The 26,783-nt window shown below is 39.4% G+C and overlaps 1 protein-coding gene across 3 annotated transcripts in view; it reads left to right on the forward strand.

Moving 5' to 3' along the window:
• Sec6 (Exocyst complex component Sec6) overlaps positions 1 to 26,783 on the forward strand; it is a 478,173-nt gene that overhangs the window by 305,734 nt on the left and 145,656 nt on the right. For all 3 annotated transcript variants that reach the window (XM_090405049.1, XM_090405048.1, XM_090405050.1), the window contains exon 15: positions 20,518 to 20,588. In XM_090405049.1, the coding sequence (XP_090261175.1) occupies positions 20,518 to 20,588 (71 nt within the window). The remainder of the gene's footprint in view (positions 1 to 20,517; positions 20,589 to 26,783) is intronic.

The raw sequence follows: 26,783 nt of genomic DNA on the forward strand, positions 1-26,783 counted from the left end.
AAAAAAAAAAGAAGAAATTAAAATTTTGGAAAGCTTTGAGATGTGGATTTGGAGAAGGATGGAAAAAATAAACTACACAGATAAAATAAATAATGAAGAGGTCTTAAAAAGAGTAGAGGAAGAAAGGAATCTGTTAAAAAGGATAAAAAGAAGAAAGGGAAATTAGATTGGACATATTCTGAGAGGAAATGGAATAATCAGAGATCCCATTGAAGAAAAAAATAGAAGGAAAAAGACCTAGAGGAAGAGTGAGGAAAACAGTGCTAGATGACATGCTGAATGGAGACATACACAACCTTGAAAGAGAAGGCTCAGAAAAGAAGAAAGCGGAAGGAAAGTTTTTGCTACTAAAAGAACAACCTGCTCAATTGTAGAATACTTAAAATGGTCCTTATTAGCCTGTTTTCAAAGAAAACTGCCTATACATGATAGAGAATTGTTGTTCATATCTTGACTAAATGAATGCATGAGATTTTGATTGGTCCACATGTGATTGTTGTGATAATTGAAAATACTCTCCTAAGTGAACATCACTTCATATGTGAAAAGCACATAAGAAAGAAATGACATGCTTTTTAAAAATTAGTTGCAAAATACCATAGTCTGGTAAAAATGCTTGAACATGATGGATATCATGGGCGAGTGGCGCTAGCGTCGCCGTAGCACATGGCGGTGAATTTGAGCTGTGCAGAAGAAAGTGATTTTTAATCGGTGAATAGTCCGTTTTTTTTCCCCGTTTTTTTTCTACGTTTTTGAGTGCTGAATTGTTTCTCTGAATACGAGTGTACTTCAGTGGTTGTTTTTCGGAAGTTAGTTGCTGTCGCGATATAATATATGTTGGTACCGTCAGAATCGAACGCGTAACGGCGGAAGACAAAACGAAGCTAAGTTACTGTATTTAGTTATATTTCATTTTATTTAATTATATTAGTACTTAAATGTTCTGATGTTTGTACTTTTTTCCCCTCTTATTTATTAATTGAATAATTATTAAGGATTACGCTACTCGGCAGTAAGGAATGATGGTGGATTCAGCAGCAGTCGCAAGTGGCGTAACGCCAAGTCCTCCGCCATTTAAGAACTCAATTATTAACAATATCATAAGGGACTTTGTGGCATGCAGTACTTGCGGCATGTATGCTTCTAAGGAATTACATATGTGGTTTGTTAAAGAGAGTGGAGAGCGTATGTGCGCAAAATGCAGGCAGTTGGAGGAAATAAGTACATTAGATATATCGATATCCGACTTTGTTGCTCCAGGAACGGAGAATGAATGTAGGAAGACAAGTAGTATGATAGGAGAGAATGAGAAAATAATGGTTGATAGTGTGGAAGGTGTGAGTGACTGTGGAAGTTTAGGAGATGGTTTTATTTGGGAGAGTGAATTTAGATTAAGAGTGACTGACCTGCAGAGGGAGATAGATGAGTTGAAAGAGGAGGTGGAATGTCTAGTGAATGAGAGCAGAAGTATGAAAGATAAGATTAGGAGAATGGAAGAGATGAATGCAAGGCGAATCAGAGTAGGAGAGAGAGAGAATTTAAGGAGTATGAGTGAGAGGTATGGGGGTGCTAGAAGAGGAGAGATTGGAAACAGTAGAAGAGAGGGAATGAGAGAGAGGTATGGGAATGCTAGCAGACGAGAGGATGGAAACAGTAGGAGAGATGGAATGAGAGAGAGATATGGAAGTGCTAGAAGAGGAGAGAATGGAAACGGTAGGAGAGATGGAATGAGAGAGAGGTATGGGAATGCTAGAAGACGAGCGGATGGAAACAGTAGTAGAGGAGACAGAATGAGAGAGGGATATGGAAGTGCTAGAAGTGGAGAAAATGGAAACAGTAGGAGAGAGGGAATGAGAGAGATGTATGGGAGTGCTAGAAGAGGAGAGAATGGAAACAGTAGAAGAGAGAGGTATGGGAATGAAAGAAGAGGAGAGAATGGAAACAATAGGAGCGATGGAATGGTAAGAGGTATAATGTATGGTGACTCAATGATCCGTGGTGTTCAGGATAGGATGCGTGAGGAGTGTTTGCCAGGAGGAACAATAGAAAGGGTGGCTATGGCAATTAAGAGAAGTGAAAGGGTGGATGAGATGATTGTGATGGTAGGAACGAATGACTTGAGTGGTAATGTAAGTCGGGCAGCGAGAGATATGAGATTTTTGCTTGAGACTGTACGGAAGAAGACAGAGAGAGGAAAAATAGTGTGCGTGTTGCCTAGGTATGATAATGATGAGCTGAGCAGAAGAGCGGTGATATTGAATGGCATAATAGCGAGAATGTGTGACAAGAGAGGACTGGTATATGTGGATGCTTGGAGTGCGTTTGAGGAAAGAGAGGAGTTGTTTGCGAGAGACCGTTTACATTTGAATGAGGAAGGACGTAGGCATCTGGAGAGATTGCTGTTCTGAACGAGTCAGTGTGTCCCAGGGAGGATGATAGCAGGGGTGGCCTCTTGTGGGAATGGATACTTGGGAGAAGGGAGACAATGTCAGGTAAGACTGAGCCCAGTGGAGTCTAGAAGGGATAATGCTGGGTATAGAAACAATGGCATTTATATGCTGTATACTAATGCCAGGAGTATCCGGAATAAGGGAGAGGAATTGGTGGCGCAGATAGCATCAGCCTGGCCAAAAATTATTGCGATCACTGAGACGTGGTTGACAGAAGGGGATATAAAAACAGGAATAGAAGTCGCTGGGTATAGCATTTTTCGCCAGGATAGGAGGGGAAAGCGTGGTGGTGGGGTGCTGCTTATGATAAGTAATGACCTATGTCCTCTAAGAGTGGAGAATTTGGAAGGTAGTAAGGTAGAGACAAATGATTTTGAGAGCGTATGGTGTGAGGTAGAGGTAGGCAGGACAGGATATTTAGTGGGGTGTTGCTACAGACCCAGGAGCACAGAGGATGGGGACCAGGAGATGTTTAGACAGCTAAGTTTGGCAAGTGCAAGAAGAATGATTGTTATGGGAGATTTTAACTTCAGTAGTATAAATTGGAGAGAGGAAGATGCATGTAACAATAGGGGAATGGAATTTCTAGAATTCTTGAGGGACAAATGTCTTAGGCAACATGTAACAGAGGGAACAAGAGGTTCAAAAATTTTTGATTTGGTTATAGCATCAGAAGAGTTGATAATAACTGAGTTGACGTCTCTCCCACCAGTTGGAGAGAGTGACCATATGGTTTTGACTTGGAAAATGAATAGACATGCAGGAGTATCAAAGAGACGGGAACTTATGTGGAATTATAAGGCAGGTGATTATAATAGTCTTAGACGTCAACTTCGGGAAGTTTCATGGAGGGAGGAATTGGAAGGCAGGGATATCACCAGTGCGTGGGAAATTGTGAAAGAATATTTGTTATCAGCAATGGTAAGTTGTATACCACGAGTGAAGAAGAGGGCGCAATTTGGAGTAAAGTGGATGACAAACAATATTAAACAGGAATTGCATGCGAAAAAGAGGCTATGGAAGAGATATAAGGAGACAGGTGAAGAGATGCATGAGGAATATAAGACACAGGCCAGAAGAGTGACTCGTGTGGTAAGGAAAGCGAAACTGGAATATGAGAGGAGATTGGCCCTAAGATCCAAAGAAAATCCTAGGGAATTTTTTAGCTATGTGGCCAGTAGGAGGAGAAATGACTGTGGAAGAATGATATTGTGGGATAAAAATGGGAATAGAGTGACTGATGCAGAGGACATAGTGGAATTGTTTAATGAACACTTTATTGGAGTATTTCATCCTAGAGGAGTCAGTTTTAATGCTAGAGGGATAGGACTGGTACGAGGTCTGGAGGTACAGGAGGAGAGTGTGTTTCAGATACTGAGTACTCTGGATGTCAGTAAAGCTGTGGGACTGGATGGTATTTCGCCACGAGTTTTGAGAGAATGTGCTAGGGAATTGACAGTACCTTTAACGTGGCTTTTCAATGAAAGTCTGGCTTTGGCAAAGGTGCCCAGGGAATGGAAGGAAGGTAAGATAGTGCCATTGCATAAGGGTGGTAACAGACTGGAAGTGTCTAATTATAGGCCAGTCTGTGTGTCATCAGTAGTTGTTAAGATCTTGGAGAAAGTAGTGAGGGACCGTGTACAGCATTGGGCAGATGAGGGTAATGTTATCTGTGAGAATCAACATGGATTTGTGAAAGGACGCTCTTGTTTTAGCAATATGCTAGCCTTTTATAATAAAGTTACAAGAGCATTAGATGAGGGAAAGGCATATACTGCAATTTTCTTAGACTTGGCGAAGGCATTTGACAGGGTGCCACATGATAAGCTGATATTTAAGTTGAAGCTCATGGGTCTGGATGTCAGATTGGTCAACTGGATTCAGGATTGGCTGTCTGATAGGTATCAGAGAGTTGTGTATGGTGGAGCAGTTTCCAGGAGGCAGAGGGTTACAAGTGGGGTCCCACAGGGCTCAGTACTAGGACCTATATTGTTTAACCTTTGTATCAATGACATAGCCAGTGGATTGCAGGGGGATATTCAGTTGTTTGCAGATGATGCGAAGCTTGGAAGGATTATTAGTAATAGTGCAGATGTGGTAGCCCTGCAAGAGGATTTAAATAAGCTAGATAGATGGGCAAATGAATGGGGGTGTCAGTTTAATGCAGCAAAATGTAAGGTCTTGAGGTTTGGGAAACATCGATGGGATGCTGCATACTCTATGGGAGGAGTTATACTGGAGGAAGTAGGGGAGACAAGAGATCTGGGGTTGATGATTGATAGAAACCTGAAGTTTAGGGGACATATTGCAAAGGTGGTGAAGGTAACACAGAGGATTGCTGCAATAATGAGAAGGACACTGACCTGCAGAGATAAGAGGGTTATCATTCCGTTGTATAAGTCTCTGATCAGACCACACTTGGACTATTGTTCTCAGATTTGGTCCCCAGGATTTGAAGGGGATAAATTAACTGTGGAAAGGATACAAAGACGGATGACAAAGATGGTTTCAGGACTGTACAAGGATAGTTATGAGGATCGGCTGAGAGAATGTGGACTGCAGAGTTTGGTGGATAGAAGAAGGAGAGGTGATATGATTGAGACTTTTAAACTGTTGAGAGGTGGTTACAGGGTTGACACTGGGGAGTTCTTTCGCTTGGTTGATCAGCGGGAAGGAGTGATGACAAGAGGCCATCCCTGGAAGTTACGAAAGGAAACTGTGAGCAAGAGGGTAAGGAGTGGTTTCTTTGTGTGGAGGGTGGTTGAGCCGTGGAATGCATTGCCTGATGGAGTGGTGGGAGCGAGAACGGTCAGTGGGTTTAAGGAGTGGTATGATAAACTTTGTGTTTCTCAGGGGGGGACCTCCCCTCGATGAGTCTTGACAGACTTTATGTCTTAGAAAGGACCTCCCTCGATGAGTCTTTTGACTCCTTGGAGGCCTGAATAATAATAATAATAATAATAATAATAATATGTTATGATAAAGTCAATTTTCATGCAGGATCCTCCATACGACTGCTTGGGTGACATCTGCCACTGCAATCCTCTGTGTGTGTGGATTGTATGTCACTAACAGTCTTGTTTCTACAGTTTCCAGTACCCTCAGAGTTCTTTGTCTTCCTTCCATCCTCCCTCAGTTTGTAAGCAGGAAGTATTCCATGCTTGTGAAGACAATGAGGACAAGTGAATGTATACAAGAACATTAAATTAAATGACCAGTGAAACCCTTTTGATTAAGCCAACATTCGTGTGCATTTCTGTTAGCACATCACATATCAAAAACTGCAGTAATGGTATTTACTTGTAGATTTATTGCAAAAAGAATAAACTTTGTGTTTTTCTGTTCACTAACAACAAATAATGTACAAGTTAATTATTTTTACAATAAATCTATGAAAAAGTCCTGTTATTGTACTTGTAGTGTGATTTCAAAAATGCATATCATCCAGTTCAGTAAATGGGAATTCACTCTCCCTTACAAAGCACTGATGGAAACACTGAAACAAATAGCAACTCTAAGCATGTGGTGCATGTATTCTGGTTATTTACAATCAAGATTTACTGAGTTTGATCTATCTGCTTTTCATGTTGTTGGCATTCATACTGCAACTACAGAGAGCTGTATCTTGGAAATATGAGGTTTCTTGACCTTGTGTTAGTTTTGAAGTATGGAATACACCTTAAAGTTTATAACAGGGTCTGAGGATGCACCAGTATATACCCTTACAATACAGAAATATGCACATGAAATTACTGTTTTTGCATTCTGAGAGGTTGACTCAGATTGTAGGTATCGTCTGCAACAAAAATCATTATTCTTTCTTTCTTTGGAATATGTACATATTCCAAATATACCTATGGAATATGTACATTGCATTCCTATAGCATTTTTGAGACATTTCCATACTAGTTAGGTGTGTTTTGTCATTTATCTGTCAATCATTATTGGGGAGCTGAATCTTTCTGGATACCTTAAGTTTAACTCAAGAAAACGTCATTCCAGTGTGTGGAGGTTTAAAAGTGAGTTGGTTTTTTTTAAATGGTACTTTAAAATGTTAAAGTCTTTGTGCACAAAGTTCGTTTATGAGTGAAAGCCTGCCAATAAATGAATTTAAGGAGAGAGTTAGGATAGGTATGTAAAAAACATCAATCATTATTGGGGAGCTGAATCTTTCAGGATACCTCAAAAAACGTTATTCCAGTATGTGGAGGTTTTTTAATGGATTTTTTTTATTTAAATGGAGCTCATCATCATCATCATCATCATCAAATTCCTGCCATGTACCCTCAAGGGGTGTACAGGATATGACAGTACTACATGAAAAAATTACATCATTACTAACTTCCTATCTACAATTTTCCTCCAAATCAGTCTGTTACTTGTCAAGACTCCAACATTATCAGATCTTATATTTCTATCATCTAAGGCACTTTGTACCATATCAATCCACCTATATCTTGGTCTTCCTCTGGGTCGTTTTCCTGCCAACCTGGCAGAGAACACTTGTTTTGCTAATCTTTCCTCGCCCATTCTGTTTAAGTGACCATACCACCTGAGATTAGCTCTGCTAACGCATTCCTGGATGCTGACAATGTCAAGTTCTTTCCTAATATCCTAATTTTTAATATGATATTGCCATTGATGCCATCTGTTCACGCCTCTAATCTTTCTCAGGACTCTCATATCTGCAGTCTCTAGTCTTTGGTCAAGTGTTTCACTTCTGACCCAGTTCTAAGATCCATAAGTTAAAACTGGTTTGAACACTGTCTTGTATACAGCTAATTTAGTGTTCCGACTAATTTCTCTCTTATTCCATATGAATTTATTCAATTGACTTCCCACCATACCAGTTTTACTGATTCTGTTGTTTATTTCTATATTTAATTTACCATCTTCAGTAAAAATCGTTCCTAAGTAGCATATCGACAAAACTTGCATAGATCTTGCCAGGAACACTCAGTAGGGAAATACCTCTAATTCTCACATTCAGTTTTATTTCCCTTTTTATATATGGGTACTATGAGAGCTCTACTCCAATCATCGGGAATTCGTCCGTCTGTCCAGGCTTTCTGAACTATGCAGTGCAGCCACTGTAAGACTCTTATACCACCATACTTCAGCATTTCTGGTCAAATATCATCTACTCCTGCTGCCTTTCCACATTTCAAGCCTTTGGTGGCTTTTTCTACTTCAAGTATGGATATGTATTCCTGACTGCATGATTGGTCAGTGTTTTTTTATCACTGTGCTGTCATCACTGCTTGTTTCATTTAGCAGTTTTTCAAAGTAATTACTCCATACTTCAAGGATATCTTTTTCACCCGTTTTCATGTCACCTTTATCATCTCTAACTCCTTTTACAGCACTCTTTCCTCCATTCCTAAGCTTCTTCAACAACCTCCAGAATATTTTGCCACCTTCTTGATATTTATTTTCTATATTCTTGCCAAAGTCCTCCCATGACTTTTGTTTAGCTAGTTTTACACACTGTTTAACTTTCTTACATTTGTCTCTGTATTCTGTAAGAGTAAAAGCTGAATTATTTGCCAGGAACTTTTGATATGCTTTCTTCTTTTCCTTCACTGCCTCTTTAACTTCCTGTGTCCACCAGGGAGTTCTGATTTTTTTATCCTTGCAGACAACCTCACCACATGCCTCTCTGGCAGAATCAATCAATGTTTTCTTCAGAGTTTGCCACTGAATCTCCAAGGTTTGATTCCTGTTCTCAAACTCTTTCATTTTCTTTTCAATAATCTTTGTGTATTTTAGTCTACAGTTCACATCTGAGAGCTGCTCAACTTTTAATCGCTTTAAAACTTCCTTACATATTCTTTTCAATATGAAATTCAATTTTATCCTGCTCAAGACTAGATGGTGATCACTTCCAATTTCAAATCCTCTGTACACTCTGGTGTCCTGCACCAGGGAGAAAACATCACTATCAACAATAACATAGTCAATGAGACTTTTCTTATTCCTAGCCTCTTCTCTCCATGTGAATTTGTGCACATTTTTATGTTGGAACATGGTGTTAGTAATAACCAGTCCATGTCCTGAGCAGAAATCCAACAGATATTTGCCATTATTATTAGCTTTGCTCTTTTCTCCAAATTTTCCCAATATATTTTTGTATGTCTGACAATCATTTCCTACTCTGCTATTTAGTACCCCAAAAAGGACCAACTTTTCCTTTTTCATTGTGTCAGATGCTTTCTCTAAATCCTCAAAAAATTTCTCCACTTCTACCTTAGTAGAACCTTCTGTGGGACCATAGGCACAAATAAGTCTCATTGTCCAGTTCCCCATTCTCATATTTGCCCACATTACTCTACTTGAGACTGACTGCCATTCAAGAAGATTAGCCTCGTATTTTGTGTTGAATACTATGGCTACTCCTTCTTTTCCTTGATTGTCGTTGCCTGAATATAACATTTTGTATTTATTGCTCAGAAAGATCTCGCCAGTTTTGGTCTTTTTTGTTTCAGTCACCCCTATTATGTCTATCTTGTACTTATCTAATTCCTCAGCTAACTCCATTTCTTTGCCATTCAGGCTTCTTACGTTGATAGTACCGATCTTTAACTCTGGTGATGTTGAGTTGGGGTTTATTTTCAGATTTGTTCCAGTAGCTGACTTTTCGCTGTTCGCCCTGGTTCCCTGGTGAAAACAACGGGGGCCTTGTTTAACCGGGCGACGCCCCAGCCGGCATGAAATTTTGTCATGTTGTACCATCATTTTTTTATTTTGGTTTAACCAATAAGAATACAATTTGGTTGGCTAAATCCCAAATTGCCAGCCCATCCTCATTTGTTCAGTATCAAAGTAGATACCCAACAGGGTGCACCACGAGAAGGTGAGGATTGGACATTAGGTCAGAAACCCTGGTCGGTTCTCTGCATTCCTTTAAAGGCTATGTGGAGGTCTCCTCTCAGTTATACAGCTTTGACCCTTAAAAATGTTAATCTTTGTGCACAAAGTTCATTTATGAGTGAAAGCCTGCCAGTTAATGAATTTAAGGAGAGAGTTAGGATAGGTATTATGTAAATAATAATAGTTTGAACCTCTCATGATTCATTTTCAGACTCCCATGGAAATGCTTATGTAATAATAATGTTCATTCAAGTAAAATTGTACTTTTTGTGGGGGGAGGGGGGGGAAATTGATCAAGTAAATTATTAATAGCGTTACAGCTTCTTGCTCGTTAAATTGAAAGTTAATCAGAACCTTACAGGTTGTGCATATTAGTTATTATAATAATGTAACCTATTTCAGTAGACAAAATTGCAAACCAATGTTTAAAACTTGTATGTTATTATAAATCTATTTCAGTAGAATGTATAAATAATCAAAATGTCTATGTTCCAATATTTTCATGTTTTTATAAAATATACAGCTTCTGTTTTAATATGTTTACTATGCATTTGTTACTTGTTACTGTAATCACTTGTGTGTTCTGCTTGCTCTCTCTAGCCCAAATACACCACTAATATGATGTGGAGTCTAAAGCTACAACTTCTTATGCATGGGACAGATATATATTAAACATAAAAAATGATATATCGAGACCCCTGTTCACACAATACCATGAGACCCTTGCACATCAAAAAATGTGTAAATGGATTCTAACTTGATTTCCCTACCCAGATATGTGTAAAGAATTGGGGCAATGCATTCTGCACTAGAGAATATGATTTATAACATACAATTTATTTAATTATATTACACGTATAATTAAGTACATCATTAGTATTAAGATGAAGAAGGCTAGAACAGGTAAAATCATGCTAAATAATAAATGTGGGATGTTATGTTCAGACAGTAGCGATTGTGGAAAGGAAGAAGTAATGGTAGCATTTAGCACCATAAAGATAAACTTCTCTTTGCAGACAATTTCAAGTAGAATTCTCCAGGTAAATTTCAAAATAGGAAATTTCACAATGAAATTTATTTGTGCCTATGCTTTCACAAAAGGTGGTACTAAAAGGAATGAAAGATTTTTGGAATCATTAAAGAAAGCAACTGATTTAAAGAAAATGGAGGATTGTTCATTGTAGCAGAACTAAATGGCAGGATAGGAAATGAATTACAAGCATATAGAAATGTTTGCTGAAAATATGGAGAAAAGGGCGAAGGTAATGATAAGATAAGTACTTATTGAATTTCTGTTCAGGGCACAGATTGGTTGGTCATTATCAACACTAACATTTGAATGTAAAGATGTACAGAAATTCATGTAGAGAGAAGACACAAGAAAAATAAGTTTTGTTGACTATGTTATCATTGATAATGATACCTTTATACTGTTTCAGGAATATACAACTTTTGAAATTGGAAACGATCATCACTTAGTTTTATGCAGAATAAAAATGAATATCATATTGAAAAATATGTAAAAAACGTTTTTAAAAAATTCAAGTTGAGAAGCCTTTAGGTTTGAACTGTAAATTCAGCTATACAAATATTATTCAAGGAAACAATTTGAAAATAAGAACCAAACTTTGAAGTGCCACTGACAAATTCTGAAGAAAACGTTGATTTAGCTATGAAGCATGTGGTAAGTTTTTTGCAAGGGCAGGAAAATCAAGCCTTTTTAGAGGGTGCATAATGTTAAAAAGGCAGCCCTGGAAAAGAAGAAAGCAAATCACAAGTTCCAAGGCAAGTGAGTTGGTAGATACCATGGGAAAGTATAGAGAAAAATTTAAGAGTACTAAGTTATGCGTAAAAATAGCTTAAAAGTCATCGAATATGGAAGTCAAATATTACGAATGTGGCAAAATATTCCACAGGCTATTGAAGTTTCAGAATGAAGAATAGGGTATTGTAAAAGAAATCAAAGATAAAGATATAAAAACTGAAAATAAAAATATTCTGGATCATCATCATCAAATTCCTGATATGTACCCTCAAGGGGTGTGCAAGATATGATAGTACTACATGAAAAATTTACATCATTACTAACTTCCAATCTACAATTTTCCTCCAAATCAATCTGTTACTTGTCAAGACTAGCATTATCGGAAATATAAGAAAGTTTTAAAGCAAACAAAAGCCGAGCAGCTATCAGATGCAAACTGCAGAATAAAACACACGAACACCACTCAAGAAAAAATGAAAGAGCCTGAGAACAGGAACCAAACCCTGGAGACCCAGTGGCAAGCCCCAAAGAAAACACCAACTGAATCAGCCAGAGAGAGGTACGTGGTGAGGCTGTCCGTAAGGATAGAAAAATCAGCACTCCATGGTGGACACAGGAAGTCAAATAGGCAATGAAGGAAAAGAAGAAAGCACATCAAAAGCTCCCTTCAAATAAGCTAGCCCGTGCTCGCATAGAATATAGAGACAAACGTAAGAAAGTCGAACACTGTGCAAAACTAGCCAAACAAAAGTCATGGGACGACCTTGGCAAGAACACAGAAAACAAATATCAAGAAAGCGGCAAGACACTTTGGAGGCTGCTGAAGAAGCTCAGAAATGGAGTGCTGAAAAAGGAACCAGAAATGACAAAGGCGACATGAAAACTGGTGAAAAAGACATCCCCGAAGTACGGAGGAACTTCGAAACACTGCTAAATGAAACAAGCAATGACAGTCCAGGGCTAAAAAACACTCAACAGGCATGCAATCAGGAACACGTATCCACACTTGAAGCAGAAAAAGCCATCAAAATCCTGAAATGCAGAAAGACAGCCGGAGCAAATGACATTCGACCAGAAACGCCCAAGTATGGTGGCATAAAACTCTTACGGTGGCCGCACTGCACAGCTAGAAGGCCAGGACAGAGGGACAAACCCCAGATGACTGGAGCAGAGCCCCCACAGCACCACCCATACACAAAAAGGGAAACAAAACTGAATGTGGGAACCAGAGAGGCACCTGGCAAGATCTACGCAGGCATAACCGAGAAATGGCCGAGAAGGATTGTGGAAGAGAAGCCCAGTGAAGAACATGCTGAACCCGAGCCAAACAGAGGCTGTCAGGATTAGATCCCCACCCCACGACAAAAGCTGAGAACTCATGGGAACACAACAAAGATCTGCATTCAAGCCCTGCAGATCAGGAAAAAGCACATGACAAGGTGCCAAGAGATAAGCCATTCAAAACACCACAGCTGCACGGCGTTAGTGGGGCATTACTCCAAGCAACACCCAGTCCCCACCTGAGTTGCAAGTCAGCAATCTGACTTGCAACTAAACTCAATGCTAAACCCAGCACCAGACAAGAATGCACTCCATCCTCTCTGCCACTCACTACCCACATGGATTGCACCAAGAAGGAAAGCTGCACCAAACCTGACATCAAAATTGGAGATGCCAATGTCAGCCCTTTGCTTCATGGGGACGATGCCACACTTCCAAACAAATCCACCACAAGTCTGCAAGACTCCCCAACCAAACCGAACAACTATTGCAACAGATATAGTATGAAGGTCAGCAACAACAAGACAAAGACAATGAAAACAGGCAGAAGCATTGAAAACAGGCAGAAGCATTGAAAACATCAACTGCATCATGAATGGAGAACTCACAGAACAAGCAAAACACCCCAGCCACCCAGGCTGGGGTGTTTTACTTATATGGAAACAGACAACAGAATTAACAAAGCCTGCATGGCAGGAAGCCAACTGAACAAATTCATATGGAACAAGAGAGAAATTAGTCAAAAAATTAGCTGTATACAAGACAGTGTTCCAACCGACCTCAACTTATGGATCCGAGAGCTGGGCCAGATGCAAAACACTTGACCAAAGACTGGAGAACGCAGATATGAGTCCCGAGAAAGATCATGGCCATGAACAGACAGCATCGATGGCAATATCACACCAAAAACGAGAAAACTAAGAAAGAAGTTGACATTGTTAGCATTCAGAAATGTGTTAGCAGAGCCAATCTCAGGCAGCATGGTCACCCAAACACAACGGGAGAGGAAAGACTAACAAAACAAGTGTTCCCTGTCAGGCAAGAAAGAAAAAGACCCAGAGGATGACCAAGATATAGGTGGATTGACACGGTCAAAAGTGCCCCAGAAGACAGAAATACAAGATCTGACAATGTTGGAGTCTTGACAGGTAACAGATTAATCATCATCATCATCAAATTCCTGATATATACCCTCAAGGGATGTACAGGATATGATAGTACTACATGAAAAATTTACACCATTACTACCTTCCTATCTACAATTTTCTTCCAAATCAGTCTGTTACCTGTAAAGACTTCAACATTATCAGGTCCCACATTTCCGTCCCCCACCGCATCAATCCAACCATATCCCGGTCCCCCTATCCAGAACACCCGTTCTGCCACCCTGCCCAAGCGACCACACCACCTGAGATCAGCTCTGCTAACACATTCAAGTTTCATTGCTGATATCAAGTTCTTTCCCAACATACTTGCCTTCAATATGATACCACCATTGACGCCATCTGCTCACGCCCCTAATCCCTCCCAGGCCCTCATATCCACAGTCTCCAGTCCCTGATAAAGTGCCCCACCTCGAACCCAGATCCACAAGCCAAAATTGGTCTGAACACTGTCCTGTATACAGCTGATTTAGTGCTTTGCTAATTTCTCCCCCACTCCATACAAATTCATTCAGCCGATCTCCCACCACACCAGCTTTGTTGATTCTGTTGTCCACATCCAATTCACCATCTTTGCCAAAAATCATGCCTAAGCAGCTGAAATGCTTCATCTACTCCACAGGCTCTCCATCCACAATGCAGCCGATACCCCCAATGCAGCCGCCTACCTTCACTGTCTTTGTTTTCCCAATGCTGGCCCTCATACCAGATCCACTACAACAGCCACTCAATTTAGTCAGGGAATCCCACAGACCCATTCAGATGTACAATACCATCCGCACAAAGCAAAGAGCCAAGATCAACACTCCCAACACCACCCTCTCTCACAATGCTATCCACATAGACAATGAACATCCCCATCCGACACCAGACTCAACACCAAACCACCCTTCTGCACCTCCCCCAATTCCAACCACCGACCCACAACTCAAACAAAGACCAAGTACTGCTTGACACTGCCCCACCAACACCACACAACTTCAGCGCACCAAACAGCCTCTCCCTTGGCACCCCACTACACGCCCCTCCTAGACCCACAAAACCCAAATACAGATATCTGCCATACTCCCATGGCCGCCCCCCAACCATCTGTCACAAAGTGAAAATCCAATCCTGACAGCCTCCACCCAGCCCTCCCCACACCAAGCCTCCCCTCCACAATGCCTCCCAACTGCGTTTCGAGCATACCTGCACACATCCCACCAGGAACACTCAGTAGTGAAACACCTCTGCAATGCTCACATTCAGCCACACTTCCCCTTTCTATACATGGGCACTACCAGAACTCCACTCCAATGATCCAGAATTTGTCCCTGTTCAAGTCCCCCAAACTATGCAGTGCAACCACTGTAAGACCCCCTACACCTTCGCACTTGAGCACCTCTGGCCGAACACCATCCACTTCCACTGTCCCTCCACTTTTCATCCCCCCGATGGCCCCCTCCACTTCAAGCACGGATACACACTCCTGACTGCACACCTGGTCTGTGCCATCCTCACTGCCTGCTTCATTCAGCAACTCCTCGAAGCAACCACTCCACACCTCAAGGATATCCCCCTCTCCTGCCCCCCCACCATCTCCAACCCCCTTCACAGCACTCTTTCCTCCATTTCTGAGCCTCTCCAACAACCTCCAGAACATTCCAACATCCATCCTCCATGTTCCCACCAAAGTCCTCCCATCACCCTCGCCTAGCCAGTCCTACACAGTGCCCAGCCTTCCAACACCCATCCCTGTACTCTCCAAGAGCACAAGCCGACCAACCTGCCAGGAGCCCCTGATACACCCTCTTCCCCTCCCCCACCGCCTCCCCAACTTCCTGCTCCACCATGGACCCCCCCGATTCCTTCATCCCTGCAGACCACCTCCACACGCCTCTCCAGCCGAACCAATCTGTGCCCCCTCCAGGGCCCGCCACTGAACCTCCAAGGCCTGGCCCTGACCCTGCTCCCAAACTCTTTCACCCTTTCTGAACAATTCCTGTGTATCCCAGTCTACAGCTCACATCTGAGAGCCACTCAACTTCCATTCGCTTTAAAACTTCCTTACATATTCTTTTCAATATGAAATTCAATTTTATCCTGCTCAAGACTAGATGGTAATCACTTCCAATTTCAAATCCTCTGTACACTTTGGTGTCCTGCACCAGTGGGAAAACATCACTGTCAACAATAACATAGTCAATGAGACTTTTCTTATTCTTTGCCTCTTCTCTCCATGTGAATTTGTGCACATTTTTATGTTGGAACATGGTGTTGGTAATAACCAGTCTATGTCCTGAGCAGAAATCCAACAGGTATTTTCCATTATTATTATTAGCTTTGCTCTTTTCTCCAAATTTTCCCAAAATATTTTTGTATGTCTGACAATCATTTCCTACTCTGCTATTTAGATCCCCAACAAGGACCAACTTTTCCTTTTTTCATTGTGTCAGTTGCTTTCTCTAAAGCCTCAAAACTTCCTCCCCTTCTACCTTAGTAGAACTTTCTGTGGGACCATAGGCACAAATAAGTCTCATTGTCCAGTTCCCCATTCTGATATTTGCCCACATGACTCTACTTGAGACTGCCTGCCATTCAAGAAGATTGGCCTTGTATTTAGTGATGTCTGGAGAGTAATTATTCTGAAAGATTATTAAATGAGATAAACGGAGACAGAACTCCGGGATATATTCAACAAGAATGCAATGCAATCAGGAGTACCTATAAAACTTTGAGGCAAAAGTCCATCAAAAACCTGAAATGTGGAAAGACAACCGCAATAGATAATTGAGCATAAATGCTCAAATTTGGAGGTATAAAAGTTTTACAGTGTGCATACCAAAACTTCAGAAGCCTAGTAGAATGATCAAATTCCAGACAATTTGACTAGAGCTCTATGGGATAATACGAAGTACCATCTTTAAAAAGGGAAATAAAGCTGAATTTAAGAACTACTGATGACTTGCACTGAGTTTTCTAGAGAAGATAGGACGGTGGGGAAGGTTACTGCTGATGATAGCTGGTAAATTGCAACCAAAAAAAATTAGAAGACAGATGGAAGGGTGACTGTTCTTTTGAAGCAGTCGCGTCAAATATACAGTTGGTTGATCAAGAATGATAAGAAGACATATATCAGCAAATTATAATGAGTGTAGGTCAAGTAATTATTATGGGATGGGGGCATTTCAATTATAGAGATATAGATTGGAAGGAAGAAAGATTATGTGGCAGGAAGGAAATGCAATTTATCCACTTACTAAGAGATAATTACATAACATTTAATAGAGGGTATTCCAGGTACAAGGGCATTGCATCTGGTTATAGGATTAGAAGAGCTATCCATAACCATGATGATCACGTTGGCTCTGATTGGGGAGAGTGACCATGTGGTCTTTACTTGGGAGGTTGCCAAACATGTGGATAGTTCAATTAAGGAGGGGGAAGGGATATATATATATATATATATATATGGAACTAAGGCCAGGAGGGTTAATTAGGCAGGGGTTAGATGATGAGTAATATCATTAAACAATTGTTGTGGAAGGTATATAAAGAGGAAGGTGACCAGTATGGTAAGGAAGGCAAAATCAGATTATGAGATGAAACTAGCTGAGCAAGCCATATGAAATACCAAAGAGTTCTTTCGCTATATTGCAAGTAAGAGAAAAAATGACTATGGAAGGATAACCAACCTTTATAAATTCTTATTCTTGTATACTTTTTGAACTTGGTTAGATTTGAAAATATTATTGATCATTCCTGTTATCTTTAGAAAGTTTGAAATTTTGATATTAATGTCAGCTTCTTTTGTATGTGATACAGCACATTCTAGGTATTTGAAGCAGTTAATTGGTTCCAAAATTTTATTTTCAATCATGATTTTACTTCTGACTGGAGATGGGCCTTTAAAAGCTATGATTTTTGTTTTGTCTGTTGATGTTTACATTCCAAAACTTGAGGTTACTGCTGTTATGTACATGACAGAGACTGTTGTGGGAACAGAGGTAGATCAATTGGAGATTCTTAGGATATTGCAGAATATTAGTGTAAATACAGCTTTGGGATTAGATGGGTATATCAGCTCGCATTTTATAAGAAGGTGCAAGGGAACTGGTAATGTCTGACTAGGCTCTTTAATGTAAGTCTCAACTCTGGCAGAGTTCCAAGGAGTGGAAAGAGAACAAAATAATTCCTTTGCATAAGGGAGGCTCTTAGACTGCAGTAACAAATTATAGACCAATCAGTATCTCACAAGTGATAATAAAAATACTGAAAAAGCTGTCTTACAGAGAATTCAGGAATGGGTGGATAAGAATATGATACTCTGAGGGACCACATGACTTTGTGAAAGTTCGGGCATGCCTTAGTAATTTACTTACTTTTTATAAGAGTAAATACGTTTTTTGAGTTTTATACAGGGAATAGCTACACAATGATTCTGCTGGATTTTGCAAAGGCAATTGACAGAATATTACATGGAACTCTTTCATGCAAATTAGAACAAATGGAGATAGATATGACATTGGTTATATGGATATGAGGGTGGCTGATGGATAGATACCAAAAAGTGGTATATAGAAGAGCAGAATCCAGGAGAATACAGGTGACTAGTCGTGTGCTGCAAGATTCTGTGATAGGGCCATTGCTGTTTATTTTGTCCCTAAATGATATAGGAAATATTCAGTTGTTCTTTGATGGTGCAAAATTGGAGTACTAGTTAATCAAGGCAATATGGAGAGCTTGCAGGATGATTTAAATAAGCTGTCAGTGTGGACAAAAGATAGTGGATATCAATTTAATGTAGAGAAATGTAGTTATGCATTTTGGAATAAATAGATTACATACTGTCTACCATGTTGATGGAACTATACTCCAGGAAATAGATAAAACCAGGGATTTGGGTACAGTAGTAGATAGAGTTAAAGTTCATCTAAGTAACACGCAGACCCTGCATAGGAAGCGGGAATAACGAGTAGTGAAAGAAGTAGATAGAGTTAAAGTTCAGAGGGCATATTACAAAGGTTGTGAAGCTAGTTTATGGTCTATTTAGTTATTGAACTTCCTTGGCTATTCAGACAAGGCAGTTGCCATCCCTCTTTATAAGGCCTTGATATGTCCACATCTGAATTACTGTTCTCAAATCTGGTCATTTGGGTTTCTTGTGGATGAGTAAGTGATGGGACCATCCAGAGGTGAGTGACCAAGATGTCATGTTTACTGTGGAATGCTCCCTATGAGGATAGATTCAGGGTTTGTGGGAGGTAAAAGCTGGTTAATATGAAAAAAAAGAAAAAGTGGGTATGGAGATGTGATAGAAAACATTTAAGTTACTGAAAGGATTTTACAAGATTAATGCAGAGGAAGTGTTTCAGCACTTGGCTGCAGGGGACAGACAAAGAAGTCTGCTCTGAAGTGGAGGATGACTATTTAGTGGGGAGGTGTAAAGACTATATTTTTCACCTGGAGAGTGGTGAATGAATGGGATGAGTTGCCAGAGACAGTTGTGACACAATATCTATCATCCTCTCCTTGAACCTAATGGTTCAAGAAGAGGTATGATAGATATTGTGTGAATAGTTTGGCTCTCCTGTGATGATCTTTAGAATCCATGGAGATACCTGTACAATAATAATACAAAACGTATACAAGCATACTGGAGGAAAATCCAAGACAAATTGAAGAAAGGTAACATGGAGAAGAACATGGAAAGTTTAGACCAAATAGAGCTTTGTCAGTATCACATTTTCATTTGCAGACGTAGTTGAAATCACCATTGGAGCATAATGAGGATCTGTATTAAGTTTTGTAGATCTGGAAAAGGCACGTTAGAAGGTACCAAAAGAAAAGCTGTTCAAAACACTGCAATTATATAAAGTATAAATGGGACATACATTATAGCAAGCAATACAGAGTATATTTGAGTTATAAGTCAGCAGTGAGAATTGGAAAGTGATGTAATGCAAAACCAGGTTCTGAGAGAAAAGAATGTGTGACATTAGGCATGATATCAGGAGGAGGAGATATCATATTACATGGGCTAAAGAACATTTGTGACACTAGTCCATTTGGTTTGGAGCAATAAATCATATCCTTTTCTAATTCAGTGGTGAGCGTGGGCATGTTGCAGATGTCTGGTAAAGTTTTTAAGTATATCATCCCATCTGTAAAGTGTGGTGACAGAGACGCAATGGTTTAGAACTGTTTCTTTCTGTAGACTTGGATTTTTTGTTGTAGTGCCTAGGGGAAAATGTTGATGTGCACCATTTCTGGCAATGTGATGCTTATATTGTGGGAATTTTTAGCACATGCCAATGAACCATGTCATCTGGTTAACTGACATGTGCTTCAGACCAGTGCATCCAACAATAGTACATGGTGTAGTAGAAAGTGAAAGGCAAAAAGCATGATCAGTACAAAGGAGCCTTACATTATTGAAGTTCACATGACTTAAAGCATCATTGAAATATCATATTGTTCTACTATTTTATTTCACCATAATATATATCTGTCAGGTTATTGGAAGTTTTTCACTTGATTATATTATAAATTAAAGATACCAAGAAATTATATACTTGGTTTAATCCTTTATCCAAGTGTAAGCAAACAAAGTTTGCACCTCTAGTATTTTCAGGAGTGCGGCAACTTGTATAAAGAAGCTAAGACTTCACATCTCTTGCCTTAGTATCCCATAATTCAAAGCACATCTCCTTGTAGACATGTATAATGCTCTGCATTATGGGAGGGGTCACTACCCAGACCGGTTTTGACCTTTATTGAGGTCTCTTCAGTGGTTAGTCCACTGAAGAGACCTTTTCTGTCATTCTGTAAATGATAATTGGTTAATTTCACACATTAATATAGAGATAAAAACACTATTAATGGAATAGTCCTCAGTTGTTTTTTTTTTATTATTGCATAGTATATCATTAATGATGTTTATTAGTTTCTATTAATTGTGACAAAGCTTCATTTATGATAATTTCTTTCTTTTTTTCTCCCTTTTCAGATGCAATTATTGAATACAAAAATAAACATTTTGAAGACCGAAGCCATGTGAAATATTTTACCTATTATATGGTTAGTTATGCTTTATTTTTAGGTTACTTAGATGTTTTTACATGTAATATTAGATTACCCCAAATAATACACATACCGACCACTGAGTTAAACTTATTTTATGTATAGGCATATGACTGCCAATACCGATCTTCTTCAATTCTCTGTACATAGTTTGGTGAGATATGAGTTGGGAACAGCCTTCATTAAATGCTTCGGTCAATTGCTGCACGTAAGAAGTTCTGTTTGTCCATACAAGTCTTCTCAGATGACGGTGATCTTGTTTCTGACAGAATTTTTTTACCTCAGTTATGCCTCTTAGACAAGCAATGTGGTTTATTTTTCCACTGATTAAACACCTTAAAAACCTTTCGCAAAACCAGCTCTGTTTTCAGAATTGTGGCTCCAGCCAGATGGGTATCCACAATAAGCCCTTTATCAAACTTCAAAAGATCCTTTGTTTTCCCTATTGTAATCAACACTGTTGACGATTACTGACCAGCAGCAGTCTTAAATAGTTGCATAGAACATGTGGTGACAAACATGACCAAGTATTTTGCATATACACTGCTTAAGTGACATTCATGTACATATGCATAAAGGTTTCTAATTCTGTGGCCGGTAAGTGTACTTTCACACTTCTGATTGCTGCAATTTTAAGCAATCATTATTGTCACTTACAATTTGTAATCTAAAATACAATTTTATTTAATGCTGACCTTAAAAACAAACTTATAATATAACCTACCAGTTTCGCCAGCAGACTGTCTAGCTTTTTTCAAGGCGTTTATGAAAAGACATAAAAACTAGTAAATGCAGATTGAAAGGAACATAAAAAAAACGTTGTAAACCAACTAGCAGCTAAGCCTTAGCTACTAGTTGGTTTACAACGTTTTTTTTTATGTTCCTTTCAATCTGCATTTACTAGTTTTTATGTCTTTTCATAAACGCCTTGAAAAAAGCTAGACAGTCTGCTGCGAAACTGGTAGGCTATATTATAAGTTTGTTTTTATGGTCAGCATTAAATAAAATTGTATTTTAATTATAAACGACCAAATATGTTTAGTTTAAATTTGTGATCTCTTTGGATAATAACTAATAGAGGGACATGGAATACAGAAACAAAAGGAGCTTCAGAGATTTCAATTAAAGGAAGGAAATTAATATTTCTTTGTGAATCATCTTTATGTATTTTTTTCCACCATTATATCATTTATTATGATCTTGTTATCCAAAATGAGGTGAAATAAACCTCAATGATAATTCAAAAGGTAACAATGATGGGAAGTATGGGTACATGTTTCTAATTCGGTGGCCGGTAAGTGTACTTTCACACTTCTGATTGCTGCAATTTTAAGCAATCATTATTGTCACTTACAATTTGTGATCTCTTTGGATAATAACTAATAGAGGGACATGGAATACAGAAACAAAAGGAGCTTCAGAGATTTCAATTAAAGGATGGAAATTAATATTTCTTTGTGAATCATCTCTATGTATTTTTTCCACCATTACATCATTTATTATGATCTTTATTATTATTATTGTTATTGTTCTGGGAAACTCCAAGGAGTTGACAGACTCATCGAGGGAGGCCCTAACATCATGTCAAGAACAACTATTCAACATTGACACAGTATCTATCATACCTTGCCTTGAACTCATTCACGGTCGTAGCACCCACAACAGACTCTGGAAGCTTATTCCACTCATTCACTACTCTTCAAGTAAAAAACATAGCTCTAACACCCTTGTCAACCACGCTCTTGCCCGGTTTCCATTCATGGCCCCTAGTCCTACCACCACCAGTCATATTTTCAAAAATATCTTCTGAATCAATCTTATAGAAACCCTTCAGTAATTTGAATGTCGCAATCATATCACCCCTCCTTCACCTAACGTCCAATCTCTGCAACCCACAAATCTTCAACCTATTCTCATAAGGTTCATTCCACAGACCTCTATCATCTTGGTCACTCGTCTCTGGATCCTCTCCACTTCCTCCCCATCACAAAGAAACCCTGGTGCCCATAACTGGGCACAGTAGTCCAGATGGGGTCTTATCAAGGCTCGATACAGAGGAACAACAACTTGTTTGTCTCTGCATGTTAAAGTATTTTTCAGAAGCCAAGTGATTTGGTGAGCTGTTTTAGTCACTTTTGCAATGTGCCCCCTAAACTTCAATTCCCTATCCACCAACACTCCCAAATCCCTGGCCTCATCAATCACCTGGAGTACGGTTCCACCAATGCGATATACTGTTGCTATTCTTTTCACCCCAAAGTGCATAACCTTACATTTTGCCACATTAAATTGACATCCATTTTTCCTAGCCCAGTCCTCCAAACTATCCAAATCATCCTGTAAAATTTTGGCATCCTGTGCACTCACAACTGCTCTACCCAACTTTGCATCATCAGCAAACAAGTGAACAATTCCTCTCGAATCCTTTCCTGTATCATTGATGAACAAATTGAAAAGCAGTGGTCCAAGAACAGAGTCCTGCGGCACACCACTAGTCACAAGCCATCTTTTAGACTCCACTCCTGCATAAACCACTCTCTGGTATCTCTCCTTCAATCACCCTCCTATCCATCTCACCAACCCTATATCTATCCCCATCTGCTCCAGTTTACTGATTAGGGTTCCATATGGTATCCTGTCAAAGGCCTTGGCAAGGTCCAGTAGTATCACTGTAAACCCATTACCCCTATCCAGTTCAGCCATCACTGTGTTATAAAACGTGAGCAAGTTACTGAGGCATGATCTACCCTTCACAAAACCATGTTGTCCCCCATACAATATCCCATTTTCATCTATCCAATCCTGTATTCTTTTCTTGACTAATTTCTCTAAGACCTTGACAATGATTCCCGACATGCTAATCGGTCGGTAATTTACAACAGCAGTCTTGGAACCACCTTTATGCAGTGGAACTATTTTCCCCTCTTTCCGCCCGCTCGGGACTAACCCAGACCCGAGACTCAAATTAAACAAAATGGTCAAGGGTACTGACAATTCTTTAGCTGCTTCTCGTACAACACGAGCTGGTATACCATCCAATCCCACAGATGTATTGACATTGAGGTTATGCAATAGACTACTCACCTCCACTTCATTCACCACAATTCCCGTATAATCTACTGGTTTATTCGTTTCTGCAATGTCACCACCTGGATGATATATACTTGCGAAGTGCTCACTCAGTAACTCAACTATATCTACTGATTCAGTTACCTCCCTACCATCGGCATTCTTTAAAATCATTCTGCCATGTATATTTTTCCTTTTACTTGCTACATATCTAAAAAACTGTTTAGGATTTTCTTTAGCCTGCATGGCCAATGTTCTTTCGTAATCCTTTTTTGCTTTTCTTACCACACTCATTACCCTTCTGACCTGCGCTTTATACCGTTCATGTGCCTGCTGGTCACCTTTCTCCTTAAATTCCCTCCATAGTTGTTTCTTTTTTTGCAGCTCAAGCTTAATGGTGTTATTCATCCATTTAACCCCTACTTGATTTATTATTCGGACTCTAGGTATACAGTCAGCCATTGCTTCATGCAAATACTTCTTAACTGCCTCCCATGCACTATCAACGTCTAGTCCTTGCAGTTGTACATGTCATGGTGCTGAACCAATCAAACTCCTAATCTTGTCATACTTTCCAGGCTGATAATTTCACATGTACCCTGTCTTAATTGAAAATTCCACACCTTTAGCCACCTCCCAAGTCAAGACCCTATGATCACTCTCACCAATTGGTGGCAATGTGGTCATATTTGTTACAGCCAAATCCTCAGATGTAATTACTAGGTCAAGCACTCTCTGACCCCTAGTATTTTCCATTACATGCTGTCGCAGATAATTATCGCTTAATAACTGCATTCCTTCCTCCCGTGTGTCCTCTCCTCACTCCAATCAATGTGACCATAGTTGAAATCTCCCATAATAATTATCCTCCTTCCACTCATTTCTTCTATTTGCTTGTGCATACTGTCACCACCATCTTTTCCATCACCTGGTCTATAGCAGCACCCAATTGTATATTTAGTTCTGCTAGCCACAATCTCACACCAAATGGCCTCAAATGTGCTCTTTTCTCTATCCTGCAATTCAACTTCTATTCTCCTTGACTGTAGCTAATCAGCTACATCAACAATACTCCTCCCCCATTTTATTCTCCTGTCATTCCTGAACACACTATACACATCACATTCAATCCCACTAGCTATATCATCTACAGTCAGCCATGATTCACTAATACCAATAACCTGTGGTCTGGAAGTGCCAGCTATGGCAAAAACTCTTCCTTCTTGTTCCTAATACTCTTAGCATTAGTGTACATGAATTTAAGACCCCCATTAGCCCCAACCCTATCTTGATGCCTTATATTAATTATCCCACTCTGATTTGTTGTCCTTATTCGCTCGGGCATATTATATTCATTCATACATTCAACTGCCTCCCTAAAGACTGTATATCTACCCCCCCCCCCCCTTAATAAATCTAGTTTCCCTGAATTTGTACATCCATTACATTCAGCAACACTTTCTCAAGTCTCCTTGCACCATAACCATTCAAATGCAAGGCATCCATCTTATATAGATCCTTTCTCCCATCAAACTCACTCCACAAATTCCACACCACTTGTCATACATAACCCACGCATAAAGTCATTCACAATTATGGCCCTCCTTTTAATCATTTCACTGTAATACCGTGGGAAAAGACTAATCATTCTAACTCTCTCACTCTTTTCTTTTGCTACCTCAAACAATTCATTCAGGTCTTCTATCATTTCCATTTTATCTCCTTTCAGATCATTCGTACCTGCCACAACAATCATTTCTTTCATCCTTTCCTTTTGCTCTCTAATAGACTCAGTTACTTCCTTTATGGTTGCACCAGGTTGGTACAATTTTGTCAAATTCTCTACTAACACACCTCGTACTAACAAGTCTCTATACAGCACTCTATCCTTCATTTTGTTCATGTTCACACTCATACGCCTATTTTTCCTGTCATACTTTTTATTATTGGCTGGTTCATTCAGTCGACTGTTGCTCATACGCTCTAGCTGCTGTTTTGCCCTTTGTATCGCACCATTCAACAACGTGATCTCACTCATTGCATCTATCTCATCTTTTTTATTCTCTGTAAAACCATTAATACTATCATTCACACTTTCTGCATTCACACTCTCACAATTCTCTGGTACAACCTCGCCGTTTCTTGTCATATCCCTATTTTCTTCACTCAGAAGTTTGACAAAAATATCACACTCGCGATCCGAAATACACTTCAATTCCTCATTCTCCCTACATTTTCTACACACATTCACTCCTTTATTATCATCTAACCACACTCTGACCGCACTCCGCAAACCGTACATTTCACAGATATCTTGTTATCCAAAATGAGACGAATAAACATCAATGATAATTCAAAAGGTAACAATGATGGGAAGTATGGGTACATGTTTCAGCATTTCTTTATTGTTGTTTAATTTTTATTTATTGTTTTTAATAGGCGTATGGAAGTATGTTTGTTTGCCTCTATCGTGAATTTGTTTTGGTAATGTATGTTTTTTTATTTATTTTTTTTAATATAAACAAAATGTTTACCAAGAAAAGAAACTATGTACAGTAGGCATTCATATACCCTAGAGACTAGTGAAATAGTTTGTTGTAGTACAATTGCTATAGTGAATTTCAGGGGGGGGGATGTTCTCCCTACTCCATTCCCATGAAACAAAGGAAATGGTTGAAAATAGAATGAAAGAAGTTGCAGAAAACAGCGTAAAGGAGATTGCAGAAATAAAACAGAGGGTGCTGGTGATGATAACAGGGAAATTGTATCCACATAAGGTAGATATGAAATAGGGAAATAGTGGCAGTGTGGTGTAAAGTGGAGGTTGACAGGAAGACATATTTAGTTGGATGTTGTTATATGGAGAGTGGTGATGAAGAAATGTATAAACAACTTGGATTAGTGGACAAAGGAAGGGTAATTATTAATTGGGGGAGAGCAATGCAAGGTCAAACAGATGTTATGGCATTGCAGGAGGACTTGAATATGCCAGTATAACAAACTTGCCGTAACAAATCAAAGTCTTGATGAAATTCCTTTTCTGAAGGAAATTAGCTATAACAGACTATTCATGTGGTTATTAGACATTCACAGTAAGAAGAATGGTTACACCTTCGTATGATC

The sequence above is a fragment of the Typopeltis vanoorti genome, chromosome 15 (assembly GCF_054136105.1).
Source record: "Typopeltis vanoorti isolate ZY-2024b chromosome 15, IOZ_Tvanoo_1.0, whole genome shotgun sequence".
Lineage (NCBI taxonomy): Eukaryota > Metazoa > Arthropoda > Arachnida > Uropygi > Thelyphonidae > Typopeltis > Typopeltis vanoorti.